This window comes from Eptesicus fuscus, chromosome 3, assembly GCF_027574615.1.
Source record: "Eptesicus fuscus isolate TK198812 chromosome 3, DD_ASM_mEF_20220401, whole genome shotgun sequence".
NCBI lineage: Eukaryota > Metazoa > Chordata > Mammalia > Chiroptera > Vespertilionidae > Eptesicus > Eptesicus fuscus.
In genome coordinates, this window is record NC_072475.1 from 78,781,555 (window position 1) to 78,799,228 (window position 17,674).

The 17,674-nt window shown below is 41.5% G+C and overlaps 1 protein-coding gene across 1 annotated transcript; it reads left to right on the forward strand.

Annotated features, from left to right (window-relative positions):
* The first annotated feature begins 9,060 nt into the window (after window positions 1-9,060).
* LOC114228512 (ferritin, heavy subunit-like) lies at window positions 9,061-12,677 on the forward strand. The gene is made up of 4 exons (XM_028134813.2): window positions 9,061-9,156; window positions 9,837-9,980; window positions 11,180-11,305; window positions 12,567-12,677. Exons 1-4 carry the CDS (start codon window positions 9,061-9,063, stop codon window positions 12,675-12,677), a joined length of 477 nt encoding a protein of 158 aa, XP_027990614.1.
* Window positions 12,678-17,674: the final 4,997 nt, after the last annotated feature.

The following is a 17,674-nucleotide window of genomic DNA, read 5'->3' on the forward strand; positions in this document are numbered from 1 at the left end:
CGGGTGAGGCCACGCACCCCTGGGTCCGGGTGAGGCCTCGCGCCCCCTGGGTCTGGGTGAAGCTGGATCCCGGGTCTGGGTGAGGCTGTGTGCCCTGGATCCGGGTGAGGCTGGGTCCCGGATTCGGGTGAGGCCGCGCACACTTGGGTCCAGGTGAGGCCATGCGCCCCCTGGGTCCGGGTGAGGCCACGTGCCCCTGTGTCCGGGTGAAGCCGTGCCCCTGGGTCCGGCCAAGACCAAACCAGAGGGAGTCGGACCTGCATTGCCACCATTTGTCCACCATCCAGAGCTGAGGGGTCAGTGCCGACATGTGCACATGGGGAACTGGTGGACATTGATATTGGGTCTCAAAAGAACTGTTGGTCCAGAAAGAAGCTCGCTGCAGACTGATTCATTTGCCTGTCAGCATAACTATTATTGCTCGTCTCACATTCAGTTCTTATAAGTATATCTCTAGTGACACATGATCTCGCTCATCTAGGGGAAATGATGAACAACATAGACTGATGAACAAGAACAGAACCAGAAACAAGGAGGCATCGATTGGACTATCGGGCCTCAGAGGGAGGATAGGGGAGGGTGGGGGGAGGGGGGAGAGATCAACCAAAGGACTTGTGTGCATGCATATGAGCCTAACCAATGGTTAAGTTCAACAGGGGGTTGGGGCATCCGAGGGGAGGGGTGTGGGATGGGAATGGGGGGATGAGGACAAATACGTGACACCTTAATCAATAAAGAAATTAAAAAAAAATGAGACCCAAAGCAAGAGTACATAATGTATAATGCTTTTAAGAGAATTATGGTTTATACTTAAAAATATTAGCAAGGAGGCAAGTTTTGACTGAAGTACTTAACAACATATTCCAATAACACAGCCTAAACAGATGCTTGCACATCAGTGGTTTATCACCACATGTGAATATGAACACATCCACACACAACCTGCATATGAACAAGTTCTGATGTCCATTTTTGAGATGGTTCAACAACTCCATGTCCAAGATGCCTTTTGTTCTGTGATCTACACAATTATAACAAAAAGATATTTACAAATTGATTAATTCACTAGCTCTACTTTTTATTAGAGATGGTCACCTCAGGACATCTAAAAAGCTCCAGGGTTGTAAAATAAAGAATCTTGTCCACAATAAACACAGGAATTTAAAAAAAAATCCATAATGACCTAAGTTATAACCTAAAATTTCTTCTAGGTATGGAAATATTATCAAAGAGCCCTTCTCTTCACCCTTCCACTTCTCCCTCCTCCAACATTTCAGTGACTAAGTACAGAACACCTGGCTCCAAGAGGTGGCTTAACAAGACACTCCCAGAAGACAGTCCTTCCTAAAAATTAACAAGAGGGCTTTTATAAAGGGACTAGTGGCTGGGTGCACGAAATTCGTGCATGGAGGGGGCAGTTCCCTCAGCCCAGCCTGCACCCTCTCCAATTGGGAACCCCTTGGGGGATGTAGGACATCCTTCTCGCAATCTGGGACCGCTGGCTCCTAACCGCTCACCTGCCTGCCTGCCTGATCTCCCCTAATTGTCCTTCCCTACTGGCCTGATTTCGCCCCCAAAGGCCCTCCCGTGATGGTCTGATCTTGCCCCCAACTGCCCGCCTCTGCTGGCCAATTTTGTTCTAATTGGTCAGTTTCTATGCCAGTCAGTGTCAAAAGCTCCGCCTCCTAGGCAGCTATTGGCTCCTCACAGTTGATCCAGATTTGGTTCTGATTGGTCAGTTTCTATGCCAGTCAGCGTCTCTGGGCCTATCAACGGGGCCTGATCAGAAAGGTGGGGCTGATCAGTAGCCCCAGTGGAGGCCTGGAGAGAAATGGAGGCAGGGCTGTTGGCCAGGCTTAGAGGGAAAGAGAGAGGCAAGTGCTGGCAAAAAGCTGCCTCAGATGTTGCAGATCAACCCCTGCTTCTCTCTTCAGGTCTCTTTCCGGCCTGATTCAAATCCCCCTCAGCAGTCACTGCTGGGTCACCGGGCTGGACCTGCAGCCATGGCAACCCAGCACTGACTTCCATCTACACCCTGGCTCTTTATTATAGAGATTATTTTACTATCTCTACTTTTAATATACTTCGGGCATTGAGACTTGTTTATCCTTGAATACAAAACAATATTAACTACTGATGTATTCTTATTCCTTCTGCATTTGAATTCTTATGAGGTATATTTACATATATATAAATTTTCATATCAAGTCACAATACCTGCTATTGCCATTTCCTACAGCTGATTGAAAGTAGATGATTTATAATCTCACTAGTATATATTAAGTTTATATACAGCAATCTTTTATTCAGTCACAAAAACTGTATTTCTTTTGAAAGCTATAATCTTTCATACTCTTACTAGAATTGTATGTAATGAAGATTCAGCCTGTAGGGGACTATTGAGAAAATATAGGCATAACTAGAGGACGAAAGTACAAATTGCAAATATCTTGATTGTACACAGGATTATTTGCTATTCATCAAATTATATATTTTGTTTGCTATATTTTCATTTTTTCAATATAAGCGATTCCATACAAATAACTAAATGTTTTTTTCAAAAAAATTTGTTTGTCCTCTTGAAAATTGAGGGCTTTAACAATCCCCTTCTGAAATGAAGAGGTTTTACATAAGGGGTCGTTGGTGTTGAAACTGAAGTAGGAGAGAGCCAGAGTCAATTTTAGGAGATACAGTTTGCAAAATATGTCCACATCTCATACCCCAGACCACTGATACATAGGGTAAAATGCAAAAAGGGGAATTAAGGTGAAGATGGAATCAAGGTTAATAATCTGCTGACTCTACAATAGAGAGATTATCCCTTATTATCAGGATGGAGCCCAGGGCACTTAAATGTGGAACATGGAAGAAAAAATAAAATTGTCAAAGTGACGGGATGCAAGAGAGATTAAACAGAACATTTTTTCCCCTGAAATATCTTTGTTTATTCTTTTTCTATTAGCATAAAATATGCTTAGTTTATTTGTACAAATACTGATGATTTATTTTTATATGCACAATGCTATACTGGGTAGTGAATAAGAAATGAAGGATTACAGAAAGCAAAGAAATGCTTCCTAAAGAGTAAGCCCAGGTTATAAAACTAGAGATCATTGTACCCAATGTAGGTATGACTGTGGATGGTGTTTGATATATATGAATTTTTTGGTGTCTAATCTCATGCAAGTGTGTATTATTAAAATTTTATGAGATAGAGTTAATAAAGAATAGATAGGTAAAATTAAAATGATGACAATGTTAATTTTATTATGTGAATAAATAACATTGATGATGGGAGGTCTATTTTTTTTCTAAAATAGGAAATGTTTCCTTTTTTCCCCTAAGATGGTCACTTTCTACTTATGTTACCATTGAAAATTGCTTTTTGTTCCAAGTTGGCATTGGACTCTCAGCTCACACATTCCTACTTCTCCTCCACTGCTGGTTCTCAGGCCTAAGGCCATCCACCTGACCTGACCCTCACACTGGGCCCTGGTCCACAGAAGGTGCTCCTCACCCTATTCTTGGCGTCTCCAGACCTCAGGGAGTCACTGAACTTTCAGAATGTCTTCAAATGTTAGGTGCTTTTCTACATGAACAAGGTGATGAGGGGCCTCTCCATCTGCAACACCTGCCTCCTGAGAATGCTCCAGGCCATCATCATCAGGTCCAGCACCTCCTGGTTGGCCAGGTTTAAACAGAAACCCACCCATTCCATCTTCCATTCCTTCTTCTTCTGTGAGTTCTCAATTTGTCTTTGTAGAACCTTATCTCCTACACTGTGGTTTCTAATGTGCCAAGACCAATCTGCTGAATACCATAAATACTTCTCCCTTTCCCTTACAAGGTACATCATCCAGAGCCTGTTTTCCATACTGCCACTACTTAGAGATGCCTGCTTTTCAGGAATTATGCTGCTCTCCAGTGCAGGCATCAGAGGCAGTCCCAGCACCTTCACACCACCAGCCCCTCCCTACCGAGCTCCCCAAGGAAAAGGGCCTCCCAGACCCTTCTGCTGCAGGTGAGTTTCTTTATGGTCAAGTACTGGGTGGACTTCATCATCTCATCTTCTTCCACCCTAATATGGGCATATGACCAGTTGTCCTGAGTGTCCAGAGGTTTGTGGTCAATTTTTATTGCCACTGTCAATTTTTTGGTGCTGATCAGATCTCATAAAAGTACAATAAATATGACGCAAAATATTTGACAGAAGTGTCATATGCTAACAAATTATTAATGAAAATAATTTTTTCAAATAGAGTTTTTTTGTCATCAGGTCAATAATTCATAGAGCAGAGGATTTGATATTTGATTTAATTAAAATGTGTGGATTTATACTTTTATTATATCTAAATACTTTTGAAACCAATGCTGCCAAGGACTTGGCATATTCTTTAGAGTTAGACCACATACACCATGATTGGGTAGTCCTGTACTTTTACCTGTTTCCTCCCTTTCATTTTGATTCTAAGAACTTCATGTAAGAAAAGTTTGTTAATTTTTTAGGCATACTTTTAAGAAGCTTTTATTGGTACTACAATGTTTCAGTGTGAGTTTTTAAAATTACCTTTGGTACACTTACTGAAAATCAAGTGATAATATATATATAGATTTATTTCTAACTCTATGCTGGTGTACTGTATGTTCATATTTATGACAACTCAAACTGTCTTGATTAAATTTAGAGTGGGTCTTGAAATCAGGTTTTTTTTCTTATAAAAATTGTCCTTTGCATTTCCAGATATATTTATTTATTTATTTATTTATTTATTTATTTATTTATTCATTCATTCATTCATTCATTTATCTTTTGACTCCCTTTACCCATTTCTCTGATCATTCACCTGCTTCCTGCTTCTGGCCATCTCCAGTCTGTTTTCTGTATCTATGAGCTTGTTTTTGTTTGTTGTTTTGATTTTTAGCTTCCTCATATAATAATGAGCATACAATAGTTGCACTTATTTCACTTAGCACATGCCCTTGAAGTCCATCCATGTTTTCCTAAATGGCAAAATTTTATTTGATTTTATGGCTGAATAATATTCCACTGTATATGTGTGTGTGTGTGTGTGTGTGTGTGTGTGTGTGTGTGTATTCAATTGCTAATGTGTGTGTGTGTATTCAATTGCTAATCTCATAAAATTTTAATAATACACACTTGCATGAGATTAGACACCATTAGACATCAATTGCTTTATCCATTTATCCACTGATGGACACTTAGGTTACTTGTACATATTGGTTATTATTAATAACCCCCAACACACATGAAAGTTTATGCTTCCTGATAATTTATTTTACATTTTTAGTCTCATCATATACTTGCCTTCCATATTTTTGTTTGCCCTTTAAATGTTTGACCATTTACTTATTCCTTCATAGTGAATGGATATCTGTTGATGACCTGCTGTTTCCTCTTCTATGCTAGATGATGGTGACTCCACAGAACAACTCAAGTGCCTTCAAAGGAGCTCATGAACTGAGAGAGAAGACACAGATAAGCAAGCAATTACAAAGGTGTGGAACAAATTCCTATTACCAAGGAGCACAAAGGTGTTACCAAACCCAGACTGAAAAGTCAGAAAACATGCTTCAGAGGAAAGGAAAGCTGTACTGAGCCTGGAAGTAGGGGCTACAGGATATGTGTATAGGCACAGGGATTTCTGTAGATGCCATCTCTCTTTTTGTCACCAGAATTACTTGTGACCTTAGCTTTTAAAGCCTACTAGTTTGCTATTTTGATCAATTACTTCATTTATTCATTCTTTCATCTGTAAACATTTAAGAATGCACTCAGTGCCCCCGATTGTGTTAAATTCTATCTTTTCTTTTAAAGACTCATGACATGGAATTCCTGGCTTTCTCCCTCTCCATGATTTTTGGAAACTTAAAATCTGCTTTTCTAACGTGCAAAGTAGTCATCTGGCTCTGCCTATTGTTTCTTCCCTGACAATCAACAACTTTCAACATTTAAGTTTCTTTTCCTTTTAAATTGTTCAGTCAATATAATTTATTGGGTGCTTTCTTTAGGCCAGACACTCTACTAAATGCTCAGGGTCATACAAAGATGACTAAGACTTAGGCCCATTTCCCATGAAGCTATAAACTAATGTGGAATGTATGTGCACAGAGAACACTATAAAGGGAAGAAAAATACTCTCCTAAAGGTATTTTATTTTAAAGATAAAAATTTCTTGTTTAGAATTAAGTCCAGAAGAGAGCCCCTTCTCTCTTTCTTAATCATTAGGGAGATGACAAGGTGAAGTAACACTGTAAGGACATTAAGTTTGTATTATATTTAAATAAAATTTTAAGCAATTATATAAATATTTTTTAAAAAGCTGTCTTTGTATTTCCTGCACATTCCAGGGGAGGAGGTGTATAAATTAGTCAGAGAATGTCCCATAATTTAAAAGTCAATTCATCAGGTTATCAAAAGTTAATAGTGGTATTATGAATCAAATTAAATTTAAAATATATATTGGAACTACCCATGGGCTGTTACCTTCTACATTATATATTTCTGTAATTTTGTAATAGTTTATAATAACCAAGCATTGCATTTGTAATAAGAAAAAAAAAAAACATGTTCATAATACATGTGGAGATTACATTGTGCTAATTCTCTAGAAAGGTAGCTGTCAGGCTTCTTTATCAAAATGAAGACATACTATAATTATAAAAGTTCAAAAAATATGAAAAATAGAAGAAAAAAAATCACCTGTAAAGCTCTCATACTAATACAACTGTTACTGATGTTACTAATGTGTTTCTTTTCTCTCCTTTTTTCTGTATATTGTGAGGTTATTTTTAAATGATTAGATAGCAATATTCCTCAATAATATTTAACTCTCAAGAAGAAGTACATTTTCTTCATATGTATCCAGTTCTGTGTTTTGGCCCAGATGGAATGGCAGTAACATGGAATGTTTACATGAAAAGATAATATCTTTTCCTAAGACCTTAAATTGATCTATCCAGAAATATCCAAACTTTTTATCTTCCAGTAAGTAAAATCTTTATGTTCTAGATTTACTCTTCTGTAGACGGGGTCACATTAACAGTCAGTAAAAATTCAGATTTCATTGGTATTTGTCTCTACCTGTTCACATAGGACCCTAATCTCCTGAAAGGTTTCCCCAAATTCTATTGGTAGTTCAGGTGAGGTTTTACACTTACTATGAACAAAACCAGTCAACTATTAGTCAGCTACCATCCCCTTTCCTATTCCCCTCTGTAACCTTCATAGGCTAGATATTGCTGAGCGCCCTGGCACTGCTGCCTCCACCAGAGTGCTGCCATGGAGGGCCTGGGAGAGCTGGCATACCAAGCACTGCAGTGGTCTGTGGAGAAGCAGCAGGGATGGGCCTCTTCTCCTCTCCTATGAGGGGGTCCTCAGTAGTGCCATTTGTTTCCACATCTTACCAAATTGTTATTAAAATAGCTTTTTAGGACTATATGTAAACACTTACTACTCAAAAAGTGGTCCCTGGACCACCAACACTTGGCAGAATTGTTAGAAATGTGGAATCTCAGGGCCCATGAATCAGAATCTTCTGCTTAACAAAAGCACTGGGTGATTTATATTCAAATTTCAGTTTGAAAAGCATCTGCTTAAAGTGCCTTCCGGGACCAAGGCATGAATTCAATTAGGGACAAGGGCAGGGTTGGGTCAAGAAGCAAAACTGACAAATAGTAAGACTTTTCTTTTTTAATCCTCATTCGAGGATAATTTTTTCCATTGATTTTTAGAGAGAGTGGAAGAGAGGGAAAGACAGAGAGAAACATCAATGTGAAAGAAACACATTGATTGCTTGCTTCCATCATGCACCCTGACCAGGGCCCAGGCCAGGGAGAAGCCTGCAACCAAGGTAAGTGCCATTGATCAGAATCAAACCTGGGACCCTTTGGTTCACAGGCCAATGCTCTATCCACTGAGCAAAATCGGCTAGAGCTAGTAGGACTTTTTGTAATAACCTCTTCCCTTTCATGATGTCATTTATCCTTGTGACTGGGCCAAAGTTAGAATGCTTGGCTCCTTCTCTCAGGATAGCTGTCCAACAGGAAACTCCCAGGCTCCTCACTGCCTCCTAGAGAGACTTGGTGACCTGCCACTTCTATGTCAGTTCCACCAGACATGGCTTAGGCTAGACTCAAGGACCCACCAGACCATGGGAAATCACACTGTTGCACATGTAATCTACACTTCTATGTAGTAAGTTTTGAGTTCACACCTATTATTTACAAGTCTCTTCAATTTGGGCAGTGAGATTACCAAGATAAGTACTAGTAAAACAATCTCTACTCTAAAAGGAGGTTAATAAAGTGGTAAATGTTGAGGCAGGTCAGACCTTCTGGGAGACCATTTGAGGAAGGGGGCAAAAGCTTCCCAAATGCAGCAGTCTTACTGCAGTGACGAGAAACCATTACTATGTCCGATCCCTGCAGCCTGTGTGTGCCAGTTCTCCAGGTGGAACGCCCTTCTTCCATTTCTGTTTCCCCACATTCTTACCCACTTTCCAAGGCCAGTTTCAAATGCCAATTTATCAGTGAAATATGCCAGAATTCCCGCAGCTACATGTGCTTTGCCACTTCAGAAACCCCATCATGACCTGTCTTCAGATCAATTATGTGCGTTGTAGCCTTGTGGGCAAAGAATGCATTTTAGTGAGTCTTCTTGGATTCCCCTAGCATAATGTGCCATAAATTGTTTTTAAATAAAAGACTATATTAAAGCTAACACATCTTCTCTGTTACTACTTCTCTATTCAGGAAGTAGATCAGCCTTCTCAAATCATAGAGAAAACGTGGGAGAAAGTACTCTACACTGGCTGGGATATTTAAGAGAATTAACTTTTCTCCCACACCTTTTTTTAGGTGAGAATGGTTCTTTCATGCAGAAACAATGTCCTCATTCCCAGATGAGTAGCTGTTAATCACACCTGGGTGGAATTTCATCTAGTTTTCAGCTGAATGAAAGTGACTATCTGCCTACTAGTATTTAGGAAGTCCATAGCTTGCTGAGTAGCACTGTTTATGCCTGGTTTTCTCTAAGCTGTGATGGCAGCCACGCAACCTGTCTCTGAAGAGTGTAGGGTTGCTATTAATTATGTGGCTTCTTTTGAGCTGCACATCAGTGATGCTTATTTATCTATGGTTAGTATGGTTTTATGAGCCACCGGGAGGGAGGTTTCAGCTTGGATATATCCTATGTCTCTTCAGTAATGGTGGTTATGGCCATGTTTGTGTTGTGATGATAGCTGAAACAGCAACTTAGTGCCTATGATTTTGCTGCTTTGTGGCTAATGATTTAGAGCTGTGACTGCAAACTATGGGCTATGATGGGGAGAATCACAGTTCTTTTCAGTGGGTTATCCAAACCATATCGGCATCAGACACTGGTGGTAGATCGAATAAGTAATTTTTCATCCATATTCAATTTTAGAGGTAATGTAGATGTGTTAGGATTGGTGAAATAGATTGACTTTAAAATGACATTTACTTTATTCTGTACTTTTGCTGTGTTTAAACAATTATTTTATATAAGTGCTAGCATGTGGGGTTTACAAATCTGGTCATTAAAGAGTCCATAATAGCCAAAGATTACACCTAAGCATATTAAAATCTGGATTCCTTTTTTTTAAAGGTAATTTGGGTTTGAAAGATAGCTGGGGTCTTCGGGAAGTCAAAGGACAAACCAAGGACCCTAGACTGAACAAAGAGAGCTTTTTTGGGGACAACTACAGAGACAACAAAGAGAGTGTGTGTAAGATTTTCAACTTTAAAAATTAGCTTGTCTCACCTCCAGTTTGTCCTCATCCTCACCTCTGTCCCAGGCCTATTGTTATCCTCCTGACTCAGAAGAACCTATTTTTTCTGGATTCTTTGAAGACCAAGCTGAGTTGAAAAGGGAACATGGAAAGCAATTCCTAAGATATCTAATAGGACGTGAGAATACCGTCTGTCTTCCTGTGATTAAGGTGACTATATAATTTGTCATAATGATTTTAATGGGGCCTTCTCTGCGTCTAGAGAACTGTTATTTGTTGCCACCTAACTTGTTGGGTTACCCATATTACACACGGGATTATAGTAACCAACTTTGAGTGCAAGCAACTGTGTTCTTTGTAGCCTCTTCATATCATTTTGAGTAAATTGCAGCTACTAAATGGTTGCTTAGGTTTTCCCAGTGAAGCCACAGCTAGCGTGGTCTCTGGACCAGAGCCATCAGCATCACCTGGGAAATCATTAGAAGTGCAAATTCATTGACAGCCTGAATCAGATTCTCTACCGGTGGAGCCCAATGAGCTGTATTTTAACGAGCTCCTCAGGTGACTCTAATACTCAGGCAGATTGGTAAGCACAACTTGAATGGCCACTTCCTAGAACAGTTAGCATCCTCTATCAGATCATTAGCCAAGCTTAATTTAGATGCACAACCAGGTATTTGAAATGACTACCTCTTCAGTGTAATGAAATAAGCTTTTTTTTTTCATTGGGATGGACATTTAAAAGAAATCATCTAAACATTAGTGGGGGTATTATATCTACTAGTAGAAACATGCCTACTTATCTGAGGGGTTCTTTTAACTCCAGTTTTACAAAGAGAACTAGTTAATGTCTGGTAGTTATGGGATTAAACCACCATCATGGAATTTGAAAGCTAAGGGAATCGTGCATGTAGCTGTGCTAGTGGCACCCATACTTTGTATGTAAGCACATTAAAATTACCGGGGGAGTTTTTAAAATCCTGATGCTGAGGTTGCACTCCTACCATTTAAGTCACAATGTCTGAAGCTGAAATACAAACATCAGGATTTAAGATGCTAGGCTGATTCCATTGTGCCACAAAGTTTAGAAAGTATTGGGTTATACTACGAACCTAGACATAATTCGACCCAGGAAGTCTAATGTAAGAATGCTGTGCCCCAGGTCCATGGTCGGCAAACTGCGGCTCGCGAGCCACATGCGGCTCTTTGGCTCCTTGACTGTGGCTCTTCCACAAAATACCACGGCCTGGGCAAATCTATTTTGAAGAAGTGGCATTAGAAGAAGTTTAAGTTTAAAAAATTTGGCTCTCAAAAGAAATTTCACTCGTTGTACTGTTGATATTTGGCTCTGTTGACTAATGAGTTTGCCGACCACTGCCCCAGGTGACTTCCCTGTTTCTCTCCTACAGAGGCCTGAGGTAGATAACTGGCAAACCGGCGTAAAAGCTGTAGAGTATGCTCTGGAATTGGAGAACCAGTTAAGCCAGCTCCTGATAGACCTGAAGACCACAGCTTCTGCTGACAATGACAGTCACGTAAGTAGTAACTGGTTCTGAAAGTACTATCGTAGTTCACGTCTGAATTATGACTTGCTTATTGGAAGAGGGCTCAAGGCTTAACTCCAATTCCAGAACATACTCTAGAGCTTTTATGCTGATTTGCCAGTTATCTACCTCAGGCCTCTGTAGGAGAGAAACAGGGAAGTCACCCGGGGCGCAGCTTTCTTACATTAGACTTCCTGGGTCGAATTATGTCTAGGTTTGTAGTATAACCCAACACTTGCTAAATTTGTTTTCCCCCCAAAGAAGTATGTGAATTTACTTCTGGGAGTAGATTGGAGGTGGGAGGAGTAGGAGCCCTGGTAAGAGGGAATGCAACTCAACACAAGAGGAAGAGGGCTTCCCAGGAAAAGTGTGCTCTGGATTATTAAACAAAATTAGTTTTGCTGCTGCCCTTTAACTCTAGAAAAGTCCTTAAATGTTAATAGGTACCAGAATCACCTGGAGGGGTTACTCAAGCAACCTGCTAGGCCCTACTCCCCAGAGTTTCTGATTCAATGGCTTTCATGTGGTGTCTGAGAATTTGCATTTCTAACAAGTTTTCAGGTTATTCTGCTGCCTGCTGGCTAGGGGCCTCACTTTGAGAACCTCTGTCCCTGATGGCCCCTGCAAAAGTGAAGGTTAATGGTGACTTATTATCCTGCAGTCTTCCTGGTTAATGGTGTACACTCCACCTTGTGGTGGTAACTTCTTTCTCACTAACCCCATAGCATATCAGGAAATCAAAGTGAGGAAAATTCCCTTGTACAAAAGTTATTAACCCTAGATGCATATTGGACTGGCTTAGTTGCTCGGAAGAGATAGATACAAATGCCTGAGCCTTATGGCCACTTACTTCTAAATCTTTGGAAACTGGGTCTGGGCATCTACTTAAATCTCCATGTGATTCAAAAAAACAGGGTGGGAAAACCACTGCAGTACTAGTTTGGTTAAGTTATCTGTACTTTTGATGAGATGCCCTAACACTCATACTCATTGAAAGTGGGTATTTGTACTCACCTGGAGGTTTTGAATATCTTAGTTTATTGTGCATTGAACTTCTGTGTGCATATCAACTGTCGAGTCCTTTCTTAAAATGCACTTTCTGATTTTATAGGTTTGGAGTGGAACTTGATATTCTCTTTTTCTGACAGTCTTCCAGGACTGCAGGTCCATGAGCTACATTTGGGTAGCAAGATTTTTTATTTCCTCCTGTTGCAGACAAGGTTGTAAAGGGTTTCCCCATTTATTTCTGTAGTTTTTACGCTTCATGGGAAAGTACCTGGATAAACAGAAGAGGAACACAACCTACCTGCAACGCCAGCTTGCATATTATAGAAATGAAGAAAAGCAGGAGGAGGAACACTGAAAAAGCCTGATGAGAAAAAGCCTGCCAGTAAATAGACCCAATATCTGAGGGCAACAAAGCAAGTCTTCCTATTGTATTTGTTCCCAAAATCAGCTATTTAAGGATCTTAATCTTCTCCACTGCTTTCCTTCACTGGTGTGTGTACAATTAAATCTGTGGTTTTTTGCATTATAATTATGTGTACAGAGATTGTTATTGAAGCACAAAAATGGGTTAATTCCATCAGTGTTTAAGTTTGGTGAAAGCTTCCTAAAGACAATAGGTGCATTAGACTTTAAAAAAAAAAAAAAGCCTCCTTCTTCTCCCATGATCCCAACACTCAGATACAGGGTCAAGATTTGGGAATTTCAAACAGACCAAGTAGATATATTATACATTAAGTAGGAAAACCTTAAGTTTCACTAATGTTTTTCTCCCCTTCAACTTGTATACCACATATTTAAATTTTACAAAAATAGTAGGAGTTTCTTCAAATCAGTGTAAAGTTAGCCTTGAAAACAAGAGTTCTTGGTCTAGAAATGTTTACTCACTGGAAATATTTAAGGGAACAAGCAGCTGAAACCCAGGTGCCCTTTCATAACCTGAGGTATGCATAGGGACCAGGAAGGTACACGGGCAATGAAGACAAGAAACAACTGTGTGGATGTGCCTACCCCAGTGGTCGGCAAACTCATTAGTCAACAGAGCCAAAAATCAACAGTACAACGAATGAAATTTCTTTTGAGAGCCAAATTTTCTAAACTTAAACTATATAGGTAGGTACATTGTTATTAACTTAATTAGGGTACTCCTAAGCTGGCCTTTGCTAAAAACTCAAGGGGCCAAAGAGCCGCATGTGGCTCACGAGCCGCAGTTTGCCGACCACTGGCCTACCCTATCCACTGTGGGCAAGCTTGCAACCATTGGGGTAGTTGCTTTCAGGAGCAAGCAATGAGCATGCAAGCTGGGGTGGTTAGTACCACATGGGAAGAAACGGGGCTCTATAGGATTGTGTCATGGCCACAAAACTTACTATTTCCATGGCTTTGAGTAAGTTTTTACCTTACTCATTGACTCAGTTTATTCATCTTTAAAGTAGGATTAATAGTACTTAGTTCATAAAGTTAATGAGAGAATTAAGTAAATTAGTATGTGAAAGTATCTAGAACAGTACCTTTTCAGATTATATATTAAGTATTTCAGATTATATATTAATTTAGATAATAGTGCCGAATGGTTTTATTAACCAATGTCACCCCAATTGGGAGTTGTCCAATTTAAAAAGACACATAACTGAAATTTAGACAGAATCTTAAAACATTTAATCTTAAAAGTATCTCTTTTGAAATGAGAAGGGGTCATACAAAGATCCAATTAGATATACCTTGGGGAAAATTCAAGTTAACAAATGGGTTGAATATTGAAATAGACACAGCTGATTAAACAAGTGATATTTAGGTAAGCTAAGAAATTCTCAGCCAAAGGAATAGAAAATGGTATTTTAAATTTTAAGATACGAAGTTCCAATGAAAGATCTAATTTATAGCTCCAGGAGAGCAGAGAAGTTGAGAAAAAGATCCATTGTAGCAAAATTTTAGAGTATCAAGGTTGAAAGCTCACTGTAAAAGACACCACTTACAAAGAAAGAAAACTGTCATATTACTAACAGCTTTCTCATCAATATTAGATGCAAAGACAAAATGGGAAAAACGTCTTCAAAATTCTGAGGGGAAAAATTAAGTTAGGACAGAATAGACCTATTTGAACATGCAAATATTAAGCTCACAAAAGCTTTAACCCAAAGAAGACCTTCACTGTGAAGAATCATTGTTTATTTTAATAAAATACAAGGGCCTGGGCTTCTACGTGCAGGCCCAAAGTAGCCTACCTGATATGAACAAGCCTTGTGTAATACAGTCACTCTAGTGGGGAAGGGCATGCCCCAGGCTACAGTTACAACACAGTGAACTTCTTTACCGCCACGCCTTTACCACAACTCAACCTTCTGAAAATGACCGCCATGGTGAGCTTGTTACCACCGGAGAATTACCAGTTCACCAAGCATTCTTGAATAAATTCCCTTTTATGATTATAACTAGAAGCCCAGTGCACGAAATTCGTGCACAGAGGGGGGGTTGTCCCTCAGCCCAGCCTATACCCTCTCCAATCTGGGAATCCAGGACTGCTGGCTTCAAACTGCTTGCCTGCCTGCCTTCCTGATTGCCCCTAACTGCTTCTGCCTGCCAGCCTGATCACCCCCTAACCACTCCGCTGCCAGCCTGATAGATGTCTAACTGCTCCCCTGCTGGCCTGTTTGCCCCCAACTTCCCTCCTCTGCCGGCCTGGTCACCCCTAACTGCCCTCTCCTGCAGGGTTGATCACCTCCAACTGCCCTCCCTTGCAGGCCTGGTCCTTCTCAACTGCCCTCCCTTGCAGGGCGGGTGCCTCCCAACTGCCCTCTCCTGCTGGCCATCTTGTGGTGGCCATCTTGTGTCCACATGGGGTGGGATCTTTGACCACATGGGGGCAGCCATCTTGTGTGTTGGAGTGATAGTCAATCTGCATATTACTCTTTTATTAGATAGGATAGAGGCCTGGTGCAGGAGTGGGGGCCAGCTGGTTTGCCCTGAAGGGTGTCCCAGATCAGGGTGGGGGTTCCCTTGGGGTGTGGGGTGGCCTGAGTGAGGGGCATGTGGTGGTTTGCAGGCCAGCCACGCCCTCTGGCAACTTAAGTGGAGGCCCTGGTATCTGGAATTTATTTTCCTTCTACAATTGAAACTTTGTAGCCTGGAGCAGAGCCAAGCCTGGGGCTCCCTCTGCAGCTGGCAGCCATTTGTGTTGGGGTTATAATTGAAACTTTGTTGCCTTAAGTGGGTGGGCCCAGACAGGGTGTGCAGAAAACTTTGCTTTCCCTGTTGCCACCGGCAACCCTGGCTTGCTCTCTCAAGCTCTGTTCTGCTGCCATTTCTGTTTGAATTTGTTTACCTTCTATAATTGAAACTTTGTAGCTTGAGTGGAGGCTTAGGCCTGGCAAGGGCAGGCGGAAAGCTTGGCTTCCTCTGTTACCTAGGAAACCTTGCTCTCTGTGGCTGTAGCCATCTTGGTTGGGTTAATTTGCATATTCGCTCTGATTGGATGGTGGGCATGGCTGGTGGGCGTGGCTTGCAGGTGTGTCAATGGTACGGTCAATTTGCATATTACCTTTTTATTAGGTAGGATTAGTTTATGAAATTTGTGCAGGGGGCGGGGATCCCCTTAGCCCAGCCTGCACCCTCTCCAATCTGGGACATCCCTCTCACAATCTGGGACCGCTGGCTCCTAACTGCTCACCTGCCTGCCAGCCTGATCACCCCTAACTGCCTCTGCCTGCCAGCCTCATGGCCCATAACTGCCCCTGCTGCCAGCCTGGTTGCCCCCAACTGCTCCCCCTGCCAGCCTGGTTTCCCCTAACTGCCCCTCCCCCGCTGGCCTGGTCACCTTCAACTGCCTCCCCCCCCCCCAGCCTGGTTGCCCCATGCAGCCTGCTGTTCAGTCATTTGGTCGTCCCTCACTAACCCCCTTGCTGGCCTTGTTGCCCCATGCAGCCTGCTGTTCGGTTGTTACTGTTAATATATTGGTCACTATCATAGACATTGAAATCATGAGTAAAACAAGATTGCTTTATCCTCAATACTACTTCATGTTTTTCTGACAGTTTTTAAGCAGAGTATTTGAGACTCAGCACAATTGACATTTTTGAGCCAGATGGGTCTGTCATGGGAAGTTGTCCATGCATTGTAAGATGTCTAGCAGCAGTGTCTACCTACTACATAGTACCTCCTTCTGTTGCAACAATCAAAACTGTTTCCAGACATGCCATATGTCTGTTGAGAGACAAAATCACCATGCTTCAGAACAACTATTCTAGACAATGCAATAGAAAAGTTAAAGGAAAAGAAGATATACCTATTTGAAAAAGACTTATTAATGTGATATGATTAGAACTGAAAAGCTATATAACTTACAAGAAACTTTAATTTTGTTGCTAGATACAGAATAAATATCTACCAATGGAACTTTCTCATAAACAAAAACATTTTAAAAAACATAACTTGTTCATAATATTTACACATAAATAAAATAGCTAGGAAAAATTCTAACAAAACTAACTTAGGACCTATCCTATATGATAAAGAGGTAATATGCAAATTGACCCTCTCTCCAACACACAAGATGGCCACCTCCATGTGGACACAAGATGGTCGCCACAAGATGGCTGGCAGGGGAGGGCAGTTAAGGGTGACCAGACCAGCAGAGGAGGGCAGTTGGGGGCAACCAGGCCTGCAGGGAAGGACAGTTGGGGCAGACCCAGGCCTGCAGAGGAGGGCAGTTGGGGAGGACCAGGCCTGCAGGGAAGGGCAGTTGGGAGAGACCAGGCCTGCAGGGGAGAGCAGTTAGGGTTGACCAGGCCAGCAGGGGAGGGCAGTTAGGGGCAACCCAGCTGGCAGGGGAGAGCAGTTGGGGGGTAACAGGCCTGCAGGGGAGGGCAGTTGGGGGTGACCAGGATGGCAGGGGAGGACAGTTGGGGGCAACCAGGTCAGCATGGGAGGGCAGTTAGGGCTGACCAGGCTGGCAGGGGAGGGCAGTTAGGGGCAATTGGGCCAGCAGGGGAGGGCAGTTAGGGGTGACCCACTGGGATCGGGCCTAAATGGGCAGTTGGACATCCCTTGAGAGGTCTCAAATTGGAGAGGGTGCAGGCAGGGCTGAGGGACACCCCCCCCCCCCGGCCCTCTACGTGAATTTTGTGCACTAGGCCTCTAGTATGAAATAAAATAAAGTGCCTCCTGAAAGAGATAAAGATCTTTAAATAATGACTAAAGGAAAGTAAGACTAAATATGAAAATTGTGACACCTCTCGAATGAATGTTTAGGACTAAAGTAATTTGGTTATAATACCAACAGGATTTTGAAGGCGTGGACAACTTTATATTAAAGAATTGCTCTAATCATGGGGTAAACATGGGAACATACATAAAACT

Bases quoted from the DNA above. Each gene is read 5' to 3' on its own strand.
- LOC114228512 (XM_028134813.2), top strand. From the start codon at position 9,061: ATGGCAGCCACGCAACCTGTCTCTGAAGAGTGTAGGGTTGCTATTAAT. The intron at 9,157-9,836 runs GTTAGTATGGTT...CCTCTGTCCCAG, and splicing joins GTGATGCTTATTTATCTATG to GCCTATTGTTATCCTCCTGA. The intron at 11,306-12,566 runs GTAAGTAGTAAC...TTATTTCTGTAG, and splicing joins CTGCTGACAATGACAGTCAC to TTTTTACGCTTCATGGGAAA.